The sequence below is a fragment of the Perca flavescens genome, unplaced genomic scaffold (assembly GCF_004354835.1).
Source record: "Perca flavescens isolate YP-PL-M2 unplaced genomic scaffold, PFLA_1.0 EPR50_1.1_unplaced_scaf_10, whole genome shotgun sequence".
Classification (NCBI taxonomy): Eukaryota; Metazoa; Chordata; class Actinopteri; order Perciformes; family Percidae; genus Perca; species Perca flavescens.
This window is the reverse complement of record NW_021166515.1, coordinates 117,657-134,828: the sequence shown is the minus strand read 5'-3', so window position 1 is coordinate 134,828 and position 17,172 is coordinate 117,657. Positions and strand designations below refer to the sequence as shown.

Genomic DNA, 17,172 nt, shown 5'->3' with positions numbered 1-17,172 from the left:
TGATCCGTCATCTTGCATCTATGAGAACCTGCAGGTGAACAAACTACTGCTATCTACGCACCACGGACGATGATAGGTTAGGGTTGATAGGGACACGTGGGAGAGTAACCCTGGTCTACTGGAGGGAAGTCCTGTGTTGTTTGACCCATCCACTCCACCCCCAACCTGCCTCCTTTTCAATTTTTCTGTTAGGGAAAAATAATGATTCCTTGATTATTATTAAAATTGTTTGCAATATAACAAGTCAAAAAACTGTTGCCACTTTTTTTTTTTATTTGATTTGATTTATTTTGGATTTGACAAACAACATAATCCAAAGGATAGCATGTTAAAGTGTAAACACTTATTTCCAACATGGTCCTTGGTGTTAAAACATGCAACACATAACAAAGAGCTATTTCAGGTCAAAGACAATAACCTGTAATACAGATCATCCGAGGTTTAAAAGCATTCTAAAATCAGAGAATCATAAATCACATAAAAAAATCAGTCTATTCTAATTAAAAGATATTGGCTTCTCTATTCCATAAAAATGCCTTAACGTTATGTCTAAAAGCCCCTCTGGTATTTACAATTTTGAGGGAAAGTGGCAGATTATTCCACAATGTTATACCTGCTGTCGCCAACTGGTATCTGGGAGCCACTGTCTTGTCCTTAATGCTGAGGAAGGAACAGGCGATTCCTGAGTACATAAAGGAGACCTCGTCATCTCTTACCAGATAAAAACTGACCACGCCAAGTCTTGTATCATGATTTATTGCATTTCACTTCCTATTATAAAAACCAGCTGTAGAGAGCTTTTTGTTAGGTCACTTCTGTATTCATGCTGTGTGTACTGTAACTGCCTCCTTGTTGGGTTCTCGAGTAAAATAAACTTTGATATATCTTCAGTGGCCCTGTCTATTATTTGATAATGAAATTATTCTAACACTTTCATAATACTCGCTACCGTTGTCGCTCTTTATGTTATCCTACAGCGCCACGGCCAAGCTGTATTAGGGTATTAGGGATCGACCGATATGGATTTTTTTAGTGCCAATTTTCATGAGCTGATTTTTAGAGCCGATACTGCTTTTGCTCCCTCAATTTATATCATGAAAATGTGAACCCTGCCACACTGGATTTGTTTTTGGAATCTACTCCGCCATTTCTTTAAAAAGAATTAACAAAAACACAGATCAGTGTCACTTCGGCAATCATCTTACATTCATATCATCCAAATTATGTGTGCAATGTGCATCATATGGACAGGTGCACTGCATATGGTTAACTGTGCTTTCATCAACATCTACAACACAGCCTTCATGATGCATTGCTTGCTGACATATTATAAGACAGATATACAGTAGAGGCCAAAAGTTTGGACACACCTTCTCATTCAATGTGTTTCCTTTTTATTTTCATGACTATTTACATTGAAGATTCTCACTGAAGGCATTACAACTATGAATGAACACATATGGAATTATGTACTTAACAAAAAAGTGTGAAATAACTGAAAACATGTCTTATATTTTAGATTCTTCAAAGTAGCCACCCTTTGCTTTTTTTGATAACTCTGCAAACCCTTGGTGTTCTCTCAATGAGCTTCATGAGGTAGTCACCTGAAATGGTTTTACCTTCACAGGTGTGCCTTGTCAGGGTTCATTAGTGGAATTATTTCCCTTATTAATAAAAAAAGCAAAGGGTGGCTACTTTGAAGAATCTAAAATATAAGACATGTTTTCAGTTATTTCACACTTTTTTTGTTAAGTACATAATTCCATATGTGTTCATTCATAGTTTTGATGCCTTCAGTTAGAATCTACAATGTAAATAGTCATGAAAATAAAAAGGAAACACATTGAATGAGAAGGTGTGTCCTAACTCTGAGAGCCACTGACCAAGTGTCAGTATGTGATGGATTGGGAGTGAGTACGGGTTGACTCGTGCCCTGTATACTATACTTACTGTGTCTGCTGTTTGTAATTTATGAACTACTTCAGGTTGTGTATTTGTGTCTGTATGCGTTTCTTTCTTCTGTTCGGTTGTTTGCAGATGATGAACTCTTAAATGTTTACGATCACATAAAAGGTTTCTCCACTTTTTGTGGTCAGATAAAGTATTTAAAATTTAGTTTGTCCTGATTTTTGTTCCTTAAATGCCCCCAAACTAATTCTGCCAAGAGACCTTTGTTCCATGCTTTTTAAAGCTTTGTAAGACAGGATATCCTGCCTGTTAGACGCAGACTGGCAGCTTTGAGGTCGAGACAAAATAAATGTGTTGATGCTTCTGCAGACTTTAGGGTGAAAGGTGTTGCAAGTTGTTGTTTGTTAAAGAAAATAATCTGAGTTTTTTGGTCTGATTTGTGCCTGCTCAGTGTGTCTAATGCCAGCTCAAACTCTTGTGGTGTCTCATCTTCAGCAGAATAACTATTTATATCGCCCTGTGAAATAGGAAGTAATGAAACTCTTCTCAAGAAAAGAAGAAGCCATTTTAGATCAGAGCGGCGCTGCGTTTCACTCGGTTCTCTTCTGGTTTCTGGTTTCTGATCATGGATCTGCGCTGGATGATCCTCCCGGTGTTTCTGGTGTTTCTGGTGTTTGTTGAGGCCGAGAACTTGACCGTAGTCAAGGCAAAGCTGGGTCAAAACACCGTCTTTACCTGCTCGGGGGACATTAAAGACACATACTGGTACATAGAGATACGCAGCCAGGTCAAAGGATTAATCGCCCAGACCTTCTCAATGGATCCCAGTGATACCTGGTATGACATTCATACAACTTTGAAAACCAAATATGTTGCCAAGGGAAACGTATTTGAGATTACAAACATCACAGCAGAGGATTGCCGGCTTTACTTCTGTGCCAGAAAGGAAGGAGGCAACATCATTTTTAAAGACACTTTTCTCCTCATTTCAGGTAAGCACCAACTAATTATTCTTTATCTTTTTTAACCCTTGTGTTGTCTTCCCGCCGGCCGTGTCCTCTCATGTCAAAAATAGAAAATTATCACTTTTTTTGTCCCTTGTTTTGACACTTTTTCTGACGTTTGACACATTTTCACACCATGCTCTTGCATGCTCAAGCACCGGTTGCGGGTCTGTTTTTGGTTTTTATTTTTGCCACAAGAGGAAATTAACTCACCGTCTAAACTATGGATGCACCGATCCGACTTTTTCAGTCCCGATACCGATGCCAGGGCTTTGTGTATCTGACGATACCCGATACCGATCCGATGCTTAATTAATAATAAACTGTATACCTTCCACCTTATACCTTCCTTCCACCATATGGAAGAGAGTAAAGGCACCAGACCTTCCTAACTAAACATTACTTTCCTAACTAAGACAAAATAACATAGATGTAATGTATTGAATTCTTATTTATTTATTTAAAAAACAACTGTGCATTCAAATCGAAAAATATAATGTAATCAAACTTCTTAAAATAAATTTTAATAAATAATAATGGGCCACCTTTATATAGGTTTATAATGGCTTATTCTACTGTCAGGAGTACATAGAATATCTCAAAAACATGTTAATGTCATCATGTTTACTAAAAGCTTTTATTACTAAAGGGTTTGGCTCCACGACATTATACAATAACTTTATATGAAGGAGAATCCATCAAACAGTTACAGAAGCTAAACTATTTGTATTGTGCAAACTCCAAAGTAGTAAAATAAACTCAAATTGAATGAATACACATACAAACAACTTTAACATTGTTTCCCTTTCAAAACTAAATAGTTGTAAGCTAGTTGTATAACCACTACCTTAGCCACAGGTAAGTTAGGATGTAGTGTTGTTGTAGTGGGCGAGTGAACGGAGCTCCGCTGTTTGAATAACGTCAGCAGGTTGGAGGACGTATTTCAGCGAGGCGAGACATCTTAAATCCAGAGTTTTAATCATTGCTCTGAACCCGTCTCTCTCAACGCTCTGTAGCGGGACCGGAGGTGGATTGCGTTCATAATGTTGCTCCGCTGCATGCTTGAAGTGACACGTCTAACGTTAGCACAGTAACGTTAGCACGGCCGAGTAACGTTAGAGCGACGGGCAACAACAGTGGCTAAATTATGTCCAATTTGTTAGAAACAAAAAACTTGGGAACAACAGACGGCTCCTCTCTTGAGCACACGTTGTTCTGGTGTATCTCCGGTCTTTCTTCATCCTCTAGCTAACTCTCTTCATCCTCTAGCTGACTCTCTTCATCCTCTAGCTAACTCTCTTCATCCTCTAGCTAACTCTCTTCATCCTCTAGCTAACTTTCTTCATCCTCTAGCTGACTTTCTTCATCCTCTAGCTAACTTTTATTCATCCTCTAGCTAACTTTCTTCATCCTCTAGCTGACTCTCTTCATCCTCTAGCTGACTCTCTTCATCCTCTAGCTGACTTTCTTCATCCTCTAGCTGACTTTCTTCATCCTCTAGCTAACTCTCTTCATCCTCTAGCTGACTTTCTTCATCCTCTAGCTAACTCTCTTCATCCTCTAGCTGACTCTCTTCATCCTCTAGCTAACTTTCTTCATCCTCTAGCTAACTTTCTTCATCCTCTAGCTAACTCTCTTCATCCTCTAGCTGACTCTCTTCATCCTCTAGCTAACTTTCTTCATCCTCTAGCTAACTTTCTTCGTCCTCTAGCTAACTCTCTTCATCCTCTAGCTAACTCTCCTCATCCTCTAGCTAACTCTCTTCATCCTCTAGCTGACTTTCTTCATCCTCTAGCTGACTTTCTTCATCTTCTAGCTAACTCTCTTCATCCTCTAGCTAACTTTCTTCATCCTCTAGCTAACTCTCTTCATCCTCTAGCTGACTTTCTTCATCCTCTAGCTAACTTTCTTCATCCTCTAGCTAACTTTCTTCATCCTCTAGCTAACTCTCTTCATCCTCTAGATAACTTCCTTCATCCTCTAGCTAACTCTCTTCATCCTCTAGCTGACTTTCTTCATCCTCTAGCTAACTTTCTTCATCCTCTAGCTAACTCTCTTCATCCTCTAGCTAACTTTCTTCATCCTCTAGCTAACTCTCTTCATCCTCTAGCTGACTTTCTTCATCCTCTAGCTAACTCTCTTCATCCTCTAGCTGACTTTCTTCATCCTCTAGCTAACTCTCTTCATCCTCTAGCTGACTTTCTTCATCCTCTAGCTAACTCTCTTCATCCTCTAGCTAACTCTCTAAATCCTCTAGCTAACTCTCTTCATCCTCTAGCTAACTCTCTTCATCCTCTAGCTAACTCTCCAAATCCTCTAGCTAACTTTCTTCATCCTCTAGCTAACTCTCTTCATCCTCTAGCTGACTTTCTTCATCCTCTAGCTAACTTTCTTCATCCTCTAGCTGACTTTCTTCATCCTCTAGCTAACTCTCTTCATCCTCTAGCTGATTCTCTTCATCCTCTAGCTAACTCTCTTCATCTTCTAGCTAACTCTCTTCATCCTCTAGCTAACTCTCTTCATCCTCTAGCTAACTCTCTTCATCCTCTAGCTAACTCTCTTCATCCTCTAGCTAACTCTCTTCATCCTCTAGCTAACTCTCTTCATCCTCTAGCTAACTCTCTTCATCCTCTAGCTAACTCTCTTCATCCTCTAGCTAACTCTCTTCATCTTCTAGCTAACTCTCTTCATCTACTAGCTAACTCTCTTCATCTTCTAGCTAACTCTCTTCATCTACTAGCTAACTCTCTTCATCTACTAGCTAACTCTCTTCATCCTCTAGCTAACTCTCTTCATCCTCTAGCTAACTCTCTTCATCCTCTAGCTAACTTTCTTCATCCTCTAGCTAACTCTCTTCATCCTCTAGAAAGAAAGAAGGAGGATTCAGTTTACTGTCACAAGTTTTACTGCTTTTACATAAAAAATTACTCAAGCTCATTAAAATATTTGCGATTAATTTAATAGTTGACAACTAATCAATTAATCTTTGCATCTTTAGTTCGTACACGACGCACAGACACAAGCGTGGCATCAAGCCAACTGTCACTAATTTAGGGGTTAAAATTGACCTCAATCTTAATCTTGACAGACAGATTAGGTCAGTAGTTAAAACAAGTTTTTTTTATTTGAGGCAATTGGCCAAAATAAAGTCATTCCTTTCTAGGCAGCACTTTGAGACAGTAATCCACGCCTTTGTCACCACTCGGCTGGATTACTGTAATGCACTGTACATGGGGGTCAATGGGTCCTCTATCGCTCGTCTCCAGTCTTTTAACTGGAACACGTAAATACGAGCATATTTCCCCCATTTTAGCACCACTGCATTGGCTGCCTATATATCACAGGATCCATTTTAAGATTCTTGTATTTGCTTTTAAAGGCCAAAATGGCCTTGCCCCTCCTTACATCTCTGAGCTGCTACACCCCTATAGACCCACCCGTTCTCTCAGGTCAGCCAATCAGCTGCTCCTAATTGTGCCGAAAACAAAGCGCAAGCTAAAAGGGGACCGGGCTTTTTCTGTAGCAGCTCCTAAATTGTGGAACGATTTACCTTCTCCGTGAACCATCACCTTATCGTGGTGGAGAGGTTTGTGTGTCTCTGTGAACCTGAGGGCTGTGTTGTCTGGAGCTTTGTGCTCCTGGTAGGGTCTCCCAAGGCAAAGTGGTCTCAGGTGAGGGGCCAGACAAAGAATGGTTCAAAAACCCCAATGAAGAAGCAAGGTAGAGATGGAGTGACCCTGCCCGGAGGAAGCCGGGGCCCCGTCTGGAGCCAGGCCCAGGCGGCGGGCTCGTCGGCGAGCGCCTGGTGGCGGGTTTGCCACGGAGCCCGGCCGGGCACAGCCCGAACAAGCGACGTGGCTCCCATCTCCAGCCCATGGGCCCACCACCTGTGGGAGGAACCGTTGGGGTCGGGTGCGATCCCACATGGGTGGCAGTGAAGGTCAGGGGCCTCGACGGACCAGACCCGGGCGGCAGACGCTGGCTCTGGGGACGTGGAACGTCACCTCTCTGTGGGGGAAGGAGCCGGAACTGGTGCGGGAGGTGGAAGCGCTACCGGTTAGATCTGGTGGGGCTTACCTCTACGCACAGTCTCGGTTCTGGAACCATACTCCTGGATAGGGGTTGGACTCTTTTCTTCTCCGGAGTTGCCCAGGGTGTGAGGCGCCGGGCGGGTGTGGGGATACTCACAAGCCCCGGCTGGCGCCGCTGTGTTGGAGTTTACCCGGTGGACGAGAGGGTCGCCTCCCCACGCCTGCGGGTTGTGGGGGAAAACTCTGACTGTTGTTTGTGCATATGCACCAAACAGGAGTTCGGAGTATTCGGCCTTCTTGGAGACCTTGACTGGAGTCCTGCATGGGGCTCCAGTGGGGGACTCCATTGTTCTGCTGGGGACTTCAACGCACACGTGGGCAATGATGGAGACACCTGGAGGCGTGATTGGGAGGAACGGCCTCCCTGATCTAAACCAGAGTGGTTGTTTGTTGTTGGACTTCTGTGCTAGTCATGGATTGTCTATAACGAACACCATGTTCGAACATAGGGATGCTCATAAGTGTACCTGGTACCAGAGCACCCTAGGCCAAGGTCAATGATCGATTTCATAATCGTTTCATCTGATCTGAGGCCGTATGTTTTGGACACTCGGGTGAAGAGAGGGGCAGAGCTGTCAACCGATCACCATCTGGTGGTGAGTTGGGTCGGGGGGGTGGGGAAGACTCTGGACAGACCTGGTAAGCCCAAACGTGTAGTGCGGGTAAATTGGGAACGTCTGGAGGAGGCCCCTGTCCGACAGACTTTCAACTCACACCTCCGGGCGGAGCTTTTCGTGCATCCCTGTGGAGGCTGGGGGCATTGAACCCAGTGGACAATGTTCAAAGTTTCCATTGCTGAAGCTGCGGCGAGGAGCTGTGGTCTTAGGATCTTAGGTGCCTCAAGGGGCGGTAACCCACTTAACACCGTGGTGGACACCAGTGGTCAGGGAAGCCGTCCGACTGAAGAAGGAGTCCTTCCGGGATATGTTATCTCGGAGGACTCCGGAGGCAGTTGCAGGGTACCGAAGGGCCCGAAGGGCTGCAGACTCTGCCGTGAAAGAGGCAAAGCAGCGGGTGTGGGAGAAGTTTGGAGAAGACATGGAGAAGGACTTTCGGTCGGCACCAAAGTGTTTCTGGAAAACTGTTCGCCACCTCAGGGGGGGAAGGGGAACCATCCAAGCTGTGTACAGTAAGGATGGGACACTGTTGACCTCCACTGAGGAGGTAATAGGGCGGTGGAGGGAGCACTTTGAGGAACTCCTGAATCCGACTAATACGCCCTCTATGTTAGAGGCAGAGCTGGAGGATAACGGGGATTGTCGTCGATTTCCCAGGCGGAAGTCACTGATGTAGTCAAACAACTACACAGTGGCAAAGCCCCGGGATTGATGAGATCCGTCCAGAAATGCTCAAGGCTCTGGGTGTGGAGGGGCTGTCCTGGTTGACACGCCTCTTCAACATTGCGTGGAAGTCTGGGACGGTGCCAAAGGGTGGCAGACTGGGGTGGTGGTTCCTCTTTTAAAAAAGGGGGACCAGAGGGTGTGTGCCAATTATAGGGGTATCACACTTCTCGGGTTGAGGAGGAACAATGCGGATTCCGTCCTGGTCGTGGAACAACGGACCAGCTCTTCACTCGCAAGGATCCTGGAGGGAGCCTGGGAGTATGCCCAACCGGGTCTACATGTGTTTTGTGGATTTGGAGAAGGCGTATGACCGGGTCCCCGGGAGATACTGTGGGAGGTGCTGCGGGAGTATGGGGTGAGGGGGGTCTCTACTCAGGGCCATCCAATCTCTGTATGACCAAAGTGAGAGCTGTATCCGGGTTCTCGGTAGTAAGTCGGACTCGTTTCAGGTGAGGGTTGGCCTCCGCCAGGGCTGCGCTTTGTCACCAATCCTGTTTGTAATATTTATGGACAGGATATCGAGGCGTAGTCGGGGTGGGGAGGGTTGCAGTTTGGTGGGCTGGGGATCTCATCGCTGCTCTTTGCAGATGATGTGGTCCTGATGGCATCATCGGCCCTGCGACCTTCAGCACTCACTGGATTGGTTCGCAACCGAGTGTGAAGCGGTTGGGATGAGGATCAGCACCTCTAAATCGGAGGCCATGGTTCTCAGCAGGAAACCGATGGAATGCCTTCTCCAGGTAGGGAATGAGTCCTTACCCCAAGTGAAGGAGTTCAAGTACCTTGGGGTTTTGTTCGAAAGTGAGGGACAATGGAGCGGGAGATTGGTCGGAGAATCGGCGCAGCGGGTGCGGTATTGCATTCAATCTATCGCACCGTTGTGATTTAAAAGAGAGCTGAGCCAGAAGGCAAAGCTCTCGATCTACCGGTCAGTTTTCGTTCCTACCCTCACCTATGGTCATGAAGGCTGGGTCATGACCGAAAGAACGAGATCCAGGGTACAAGCGGCCAAAATGGGTTTCCTCAGGAGGGTGGCTGGCGTCTCCCTTAGAGATAGGGTGAGAAGCTCAGTCATCCGTGAGGAGCTCGGAGTAGAGCCGCTGCTCCTTTGCGTCGAAAGGAGCCAGTTGAGGTGGTTCGGGCATCTGGTAAGGATGCCCCCTGGGCGCCTCCCTAGGGAGGTGTTCCAGGCACGTCCAGCTGGGAGGAGGCCTCGGGGAAGACCCAGGACTAGGTGGAGGGATTATATCTCCAACCTGGCCTGGGAACGCTCAGGATCCCCAGTCGGAGCTGGTTAATGTTGCTCGGGAAGGGAAGTTTGGGGTCCCCTGCTGGAGCTGCTCCCCCCGCGACCCGACACCGGATAAGCGGACGAAGATGGATGGATGGATGGATGGATTTACCTTTGCACATTAGACAGGCATCTTCACTGTCTATTTTTAAGTCTCTTCTTAAAACCCATCTTTATTCTTTGGCCTTTGAAAACTGAAATTGACAATTCATGTTTGGTTATACTGGTCTTATTGGTTTATTGTATGGATTTTTATCATTTGTACTTGTATTATATGGGTCGTGTGAGTTTTGTATTTTAGGGCTTTTATGTATTCATTTATTGTTTTACTGTAAAGCACTTTGTGTCCTCCTTTGGATTTTAAAGTGCTCTAAAAATACATTTTGATTGATTGATCAAAATAACTCGCTCTAAAGTAGCTGTGAACTTCAGGAAGAAAGTTGCAGAAATTGTTGGACGGGTTTTGATGGTTTAATTATTTTGTTGAACAATCGAACTTTGTTTGAAGCACACGGAGTATTTGAGACCACAGCAGCTTTGCCTCAGTTTCTTACGCTCACGTTTGTCTCTTTTCTTTCTCCAGATGAGCCTATAACTCCGTCCACCAACAACAGCTCTGAAGGAAATGACCTGCAGCAGCAGAACAGCTGCATACTGTGCCAGAGTGAAGTCATTTACAGCTCGTTGGCCCTGAATATCCTCTTCATCTTAGTGATAATAGGTGAGTCTGTCTTTACCAGCGGAGGTTGTGGTTCACTGCTCTAAGAATACCAACAGTTTCTGCATGTGTACGTCAGCTCAGAGGCTTCCTTTTGTCCTGGTATGAACTCCTTATGTTTCTGTTGTTTCTTGCAAACCAAAGTCATAGTTTTGTGCTTTCAGAGTTTTGTTGTTTCTTCAGGAATTCAGACGTCAGAAAGAAAACGTTCAACCAATAAAATCTGTGGATGTTAAACATTAACGGAGGATCTGACTCACCTGATGCTCTGTTGGCAGGTTTGGTTTTAACTCTTCTGTGTTTGAAGAGGAAGAAGTGTAACCATCAGGGGACTGATCCGTCATCTTTCACCTATGAGAACCTGCAGGTAAACAAACTACTGCTATCTATACTGTAATATTACTAAAACTGCTGTTTCAACACAGTCTCACTCCCACTGCGTCAACAAACAGACACTTAGTGAGGGCCCTTTGGTGGTATTTGATAATGAAATTATTCTACCACCTTTATAATACTCTCTACCGTTGTTGCTCTTTATGTTATCTTTCTAAGAGGAAGAAGTGTAACCGTCAGGGGACTGATCCGTCATCTTTCACCTATGAGAACCTGCAGGTAAACAAACTACTGCTATCTATACTGTAATATTACTAATACTGCTGTTTCAACACAGTCTCACTCCCACTGCGTCAACAAACAGACACTTAGTGAGGGCCCTTTGGTGGTATTTGATAATGAAATTATTCTACCACCTTTATAATACTCTCTACCGTTGTTGCTCTTTTATGTTATCTTTCTAAGAGGAAGAAGTGTAACCGTCAGGGGACTGATCCGTCATCTTTCACCTATAAGAACCAGCAGGTAAACAAACTACTGCTATCTATACTGTAATATTACTAATACTGCTGTTTCAACACAGTCTCACTCCCACTGCGTCAACAAACAGACACTTAGTGAGGGCCCTTTGGTGGTATTTGATAATGAAATTATTCTACCACCTTTATAATACTCTCTACCGTTGTTGCTCTTTATGTTATCTTTCTAAGAGGAAGAAGTGTAACCGTCAGGGGACTGATCCGTCATCTTTCACCTATAAGAACCAGCAGGTAAACAAACTACTGCTATCTATACTGTAATATTACTAATACTGCTGTTTCAACACAGTCTCACTCCCACTGCGTCAACAAACAGACACTTAGTGAGGGCCCTTTGGTGGTATTTGATAATGAAATTATTCTACCACCTTTATAATACTCTCTACCGTTGTTGCTCTTTATGTTATCTTTCTAAGAGGAAGAAGTGTAACCGTCAGGGGACTGATCCGTCATCTTTCACCTATAAGAACCAGCAGGTAAACAAACTACTGCTATCTATACTGTAATATTACTAATACTGCTGTTTCAACACAGTCTCACTCCCACTGCGTCAACAAACAGACACTTAGTGAGGGCCCTTTGGTGGTATTTGATAATGAAATTATTCTACCACCTTTATAATACTCTCTACCGTTGTTGCTCTTTATGTTATCTTTCTAAGAGGAAGAAGTGTAACCGTCAGGGGACTGATCCGTCATCTTTCACCTATAAGAACCAGCAGGTAAACAAACTACTGCTATCTATACTGTAATATTACTAATACTGCTGTTTCAACACAGTCTCACTCCCACTGCGTCAACAAACAGACACTTAGTGAGGGCCCTTTGGTGGTATTTGATAATGAAATTATTCTACCACCTTTATAATACTCTCTACCGTTGTTGCTCTTTATGTTATCTTTCTAAGAGGAAGAAGTGTAACCGTCAGGGACTGATCCGTCATCTTTCACCTATAAGAACCAGCAGGTAAACAAACTACTGCTATCTATACTGTAATATTACTAATACTGCTGTTTCAACACAGTCTCACTCCCACTGCGTCAACAAACAGACACTTAGTGAGGGCCCTTTGGTCCATCCATCTTCCATCCATCTTCGTCCGCTTATCCGGTGTCGGGTCGCGGGGGGAGCAGCTCCAGCAGGGGACCCCAAACTTCCCTTTCCCGAGCAACATTAACCAGCTCCGACTGGGGGATCCCGAGGCGTTCCCAGGCGAGGTTGGAGATATAATCCCTCCACCTAGTCCTGGGTCTTCCCCGAGGCCTCCTCCCAGCTGGGCGTGCCTGGAACACCTCCCTAGGGAGGCGCCCAGGGGCATCCTTACCAGATGCCCGAACCACCTCAACTGGCTCCTTTTCGACGCAAAGGAGCAGCGGCTCTACTCCGAGCTCCTCACGGATGACTGAGCTTCTCACCCTATCTCTAAGGGAGACGCCAGCCACCCTCCTGAGGAAACCCATTTCGCCGCTTGTACCCTGGATCTCGTTCTTTCGGTCATGACCCAGCCTTCATGACCATAGGTGAGGGTAGGAACGAAAACTGACCGGTAGATCGAAAGCTTTGCCTTCTGGCTCAGCTCTCTTTTCGTCCTGGCAAGTGCGATAGATTGAATGCAATACCGCACCCGCTGCGCCCGATTCTCCGACCAATCTCCCGCTCCATTGTCCCTCACTCGCGAACAAAACCCCAAGGTACTTGAACTCCTTCACTTGGGGTAAGGACTCATTCCCTACCTGGAGAAGGCATTCCATCGGTTTCCTGCTGAGAACCATGGCCTCCGATTTAGAGGTGCTGATCCTCATCCCAACCGCTTCACACTCGGTTGCGAACCGATCCAGTGAGTGCTGAAGGTCGCAGGCCGATGATGCCATCAGGACCACATCATCTGCAAAGAGCAGCGATGAGATCCCCAGCCCACCAAACTGCAACCCCTCCCCACCCCGACTACGCCTCGATATCCTGTCCATAAATATTACAAACAGGATTGGTGACAAAAGCGCAGCCCTGGCGGAGGCCAACCCTCACCTGAAACGAGTCCGACTTACTACCGAGAACCCGGACACAGCTCTCACTTTGGTCATACAGAGATTGGATGGCCCTGAGTAGAGACCCCTCACCCCATACTCCCGCAGCACCTCCCACAGTATCTCCTGGGGACCCGGTCATACGCCTTCTCCAAATCCACAAAACACATGTAGACCGGTTGGGCATACTCCCAGGCTCCCTCCAGGATCCTTGCGAGAGTGAAGAGCTGGTCCGTTGTTCCACGACCAGGACGGAATCCGCATTGTTCCTCCTCAACCCGAGGTTCGACTATCGGCCGAACCCTCCTTTCCAGCACCTTGGAGTAGACTTTACCAGGGAGGCTGAGAAGTGTGATACCCCTATAATTGGCACACACCCTCTGGTCCCCCTTTTAAAAAGGGAACCACCACCCCAGTCTGCCACTCCTTTGGCACCGTCCCAGACTTCCACGCAATGTTGAAGAGGCGTGTCAACCAGGACAGCCCCTCCACACCCAGAGCCTTGAGCATTTCTGGACGGATCTCATCAATCCCCGGGCTTTGCCACTGTGTAGTTGTTTGACTACATCAGTGACTTCCGCCTGGGAAATCGGCGACAATCCCCGTTATCCTCCAGCTCTGCCTCTAACATAGAGGGCGTATTAGTCGGATTCAGGAGTTCCTCAAAGTGCTCCCTCCACCGCCCTATTACCTCCTCAGTGGAGGTCAACAGTGTCCCATCCTTACTGTACACAGCTTGGATGGTTCCCCCTTCCCCCTCCTGAGGTGGCGAACAGTTTTCCAGAAACACTTTGGTGCCGACCGAAAGTCCTTCTCCATGTCTTCTCCAAACTTCTCCCACACCCGCTGCTTTGCCTCTTTCACGGCAGAGGCTGCAGCCCTTTGGGCCCTTTGGTACCCTGCAACTGCCTCCGGAGTCCTCCGAGATAACATATCCCGGAAGGACTCCTTCTTCAGTCGGACGGCTTCCCTGACCACTGGTGTCCACCACGGTGTTCGTGGGTTACCGCCCCTTGAGGCACCTAAGATCCTAAGACCACAGCTCCTCGCCGCAGCTTCAGCAATGGAAACTTTGAACATTGTCCACTCGGGTTCAATGCCCCCAGCCTCCACAGGGATGCACGAAAAGCTCCGCCCGGAGGTGTGAGTTGAAAGTCTGTCGGACAGGGGCCTCCAGACGTTCCCAATTTACCCGCACTACACGTTTGGGCTTACCAGGTCTGTCCAGAGTCTTCCCCACCCCTGACCCAACTCACCACCAGATGGTGATGGGTTGACAGCTCTGCCCCTCTCTTCACCCGAGTGTCCAAAACATACGGCCTCAGATCAGATGAAACGATTATGAAATCGATCATTGACCTTGGCCTAGGGTGCTCTGGTACCAGGTACACTTATGAGCATCCCTATGTTCGAACATGGTGTTCGTTATAGACAATCCATGACTAGCACAGAAGTCCAACAACAAACAACCACTCTGGTTTAGATCAGGGAGGCCGTTCCTCCCAATCACGCCTCTCCAGGTGTCTCCATCATTGCCCACGTGTGCGTTGAAGTCCCCCAGCAGAACAATGGAGTCCCCCACTGGAGCCCCATGCAGGACTCCAGTCAAGGTCTCCAAGAAGGCCGAATACTCCGAACTCCTGTTTGGTGCATATGCACAAACAACAGTCAGAGTTTTCCCCCACAACCCGCAGGCGTGGGGAGGCGACCCTCTCGCCCACCGGGTAAACTCCAACACAGCGGCGCTCAGCCGGGGGCTTGTGAGTATCCCCACACCCGCCCGGCGCCTCACACCCTGGGCAACTCCGGAGAAGAAAAGAGTCCAACCCCTATCCAGGAGTATGGTTCCAGAACCGAGACTGTGCGTAGAGGTAAGCCCCACCAGATCTAACCGGTAGCGCTCCACCTCCCGCACCAGTTCCGGCTCCTTCCCCCACAGAGAGGTGACGTTCCACGTCCCCAGAGCCAGCGTCTGCCGCCCGGGTCTGGTCCGTCGAGGCCCCTGACCTTCACTGCCACCCATGTGGGATCGCACCCGACCCCAACGGTTCCTCCCACAGGTGGTGGGCCCATGGGCTGGAGAGATGGGAGCCACGTCGCTTGTTCGGGCTGTGCCCGGCCGGGCTCCGTGGCAAACCCGGCCACCAGGCGCTCGCCGACGAGCCCGCCGTCTGGGCCTGGCTCCAGACGGGGGCCCCGGGCTTCCTCCGGGCAGGGTCACTCCATCTCTACCTTGCTTCTTCATTGGGGTTTTTGGGCCCTTTGGTGGTATTTGATAATGAAATTATTCTACCACCTTTATAATACTCTCTACCGTTGTTGCTCTTTATGTTATCTTTCTAAGAGGAAGAAGTGTAACCGTCAGGGGACTAATCCGTCATCTTGCATCTATGAGAACCCAGAGACTATGGAGATGCCAAAGGTAAACAAACAATCTATACTGTAATATTACTAATACTGCTGTTTCAACACAGTCTCACTCCCATTGTGTCAAAAACAGATGCTTAGTGAGGGCCCTTGGGTGGTATTTCCTAACATAAAAAGTGTCCTTTAGCGTCTCAGGCTCTGGATGCCCCTTTGGGGTCATTTTCATCGCGCTTGGTCTGGACCCTTGTGGTACGTGTCCATTGTCAACGTCATTTCAATGCTTCCCATTCATTTTCTATCGAAACAGCCGTGCAATGCGTTCTGGGAACGTTGACTTTGGAGTGGCGGCGGCATCGAGTCGCCGGCTCCTCATTTGCATAAAGTTGAATCCAGCCACCTTCATGCAAATGAGGAGCGGCTGGCTCGGCTTCACTGCCTCTCAAAAGCCGACGGAAATCTTTTATATTCACCGTTGTCGATCTCAAATGAAGACAGATTCAGCAACCGCAACCATTTCTCGCTTAAAATGTTTTCAGAAACACGTTTCAGTGAACTATTTTCATAAAATGAGAGATTGTATTTCCCACGTGACGTGTTCGTCCAATCAGCTTCAGCCGTCGCGGTTGTAGGAGGGCGGAGCCTGTTTTCTCTGCTCGTCATTGGTCAGTGAAGAGAAACTGGTGGCCAGCCGTCTAGCGTGCAAAGCTGGGAAGAAACGGGGCGATCCCATCCGTGAAAACAAAGAGTATACGTACTATTTGACGCTGTCGGTCAGAATCCATTTGGGGTCATTTTTTAGTGTGCAGGGTTAAAACCACGTATGTAAATGTACAGAACAAGAACGGAGAGTTACCTGCTGCGTTCTGGAGGCAGCGCAGCCCCCACGAGCTAACGCTGCCGTTCAAGTCAATGCTTGGGAGTGAGTGTAGGTTGACTCGTGCCCTGTATACTTTACTTACTGCGTCTGCTGTGTGTTTCAGTACAAGGAGATCCAGCTGAGAAAATTTCCACCAGCTGTTGCTTCTTCAGAGACTATTTACTGCTGGCCTCAGCTGCCTCCAAACCCCAGAAAGAAAGAAAAAGACAAAAACAAACAGACTTCTGGTTGATACAGAAGAAAACGTGGAAACCTGACGAGTTGCTGGGGTCCCGATCTTGGAAAGACCGACTTAAACATGGTTTTAAATTTGTTTTTAGTTTCTTTCTTCGGTCCAGTTGTTTGCAGATGATGAACTCCTAAATATAACAAAAACACTCCGAATCACATGCATTCAAGTCTAATGTTTCTCCACTTTTGGTTTTCAGATAAATTATCTTCCTTAACTAGTGCTGTCAAACGATTAAAATATTTAATCGCGCTCAATCGCATTAATGTCATAGTTAGCTCGCAATTAATCGCACATTTTTATCTATTTTAATTGTCCCTTGATTTCTTTTTGTCCCATTATTTTTTCTCATTTTAATGCTCTTATCAACATGATACGATACTTTTAAAACGGTGCCTGAACCGAAAGATATATATATTTAAAAAAGGAGCACCTTGTTCAATTGTATT

The 17,172-nt window shown here is 46.5% G+C and overlaps 1 protein-coding gene across 1 annotated transcript; it reads left to right on the top strand.

The window, feature by feature from the left end:
- The first annotated feature begins 2,533 nt into the window (after positions 1–2,533).
- LOC114551472 (uncharacterized) lies at positions 2,534–16,995 on the top strand. Its single transcript, XM_028572520.1, has 10 exons — positions 2,534–2,900; positions 10,221–10,358; positions 10,634–10,722; positions 10,908–10,967; positions 11,154–11,213; positions 11,399–11,484; positions 11,646–11,703; positions 11,889–11,948; positions 15,595–15,672; positions 16,598–16,995. The coding sequence occupies exons 1-10, from the start codon at positions 2,534–2,536 to the stop codon at positions 16,724–16,726; spliced, it is 1,125 nt and encodes a 374-aa protein (XP_028428321.1). The 3' UTR covers positions 16,727–16,995.
- The last annotated feature ends 177 nt before the right edge of the window (positions 16,996–17,172 follow it).

Coding starts and splice junctions, on each gene's coding strand:
- LOC114551472 (XM_028572520.1), top strand. CDS start 2,534: ATGGATCTGCGCTGGATGATCCTCCCGGTGTTTCTGGTGTTTCTGGTG. Junction 11,214..11,398: donor TCACCTATAAGAACCAGCAG/GTAAACAAACTA, acceptor TATCTTTCTAAG/AGGAAGAAGTGTAACCGTCA. Junction 11,485..11,645: donor AAACTACTGCTATCTATACT/GTAATATTACTA, acceptor TCTTTCTAAGAG/GAAGAAGTGTAACCGTCAGG.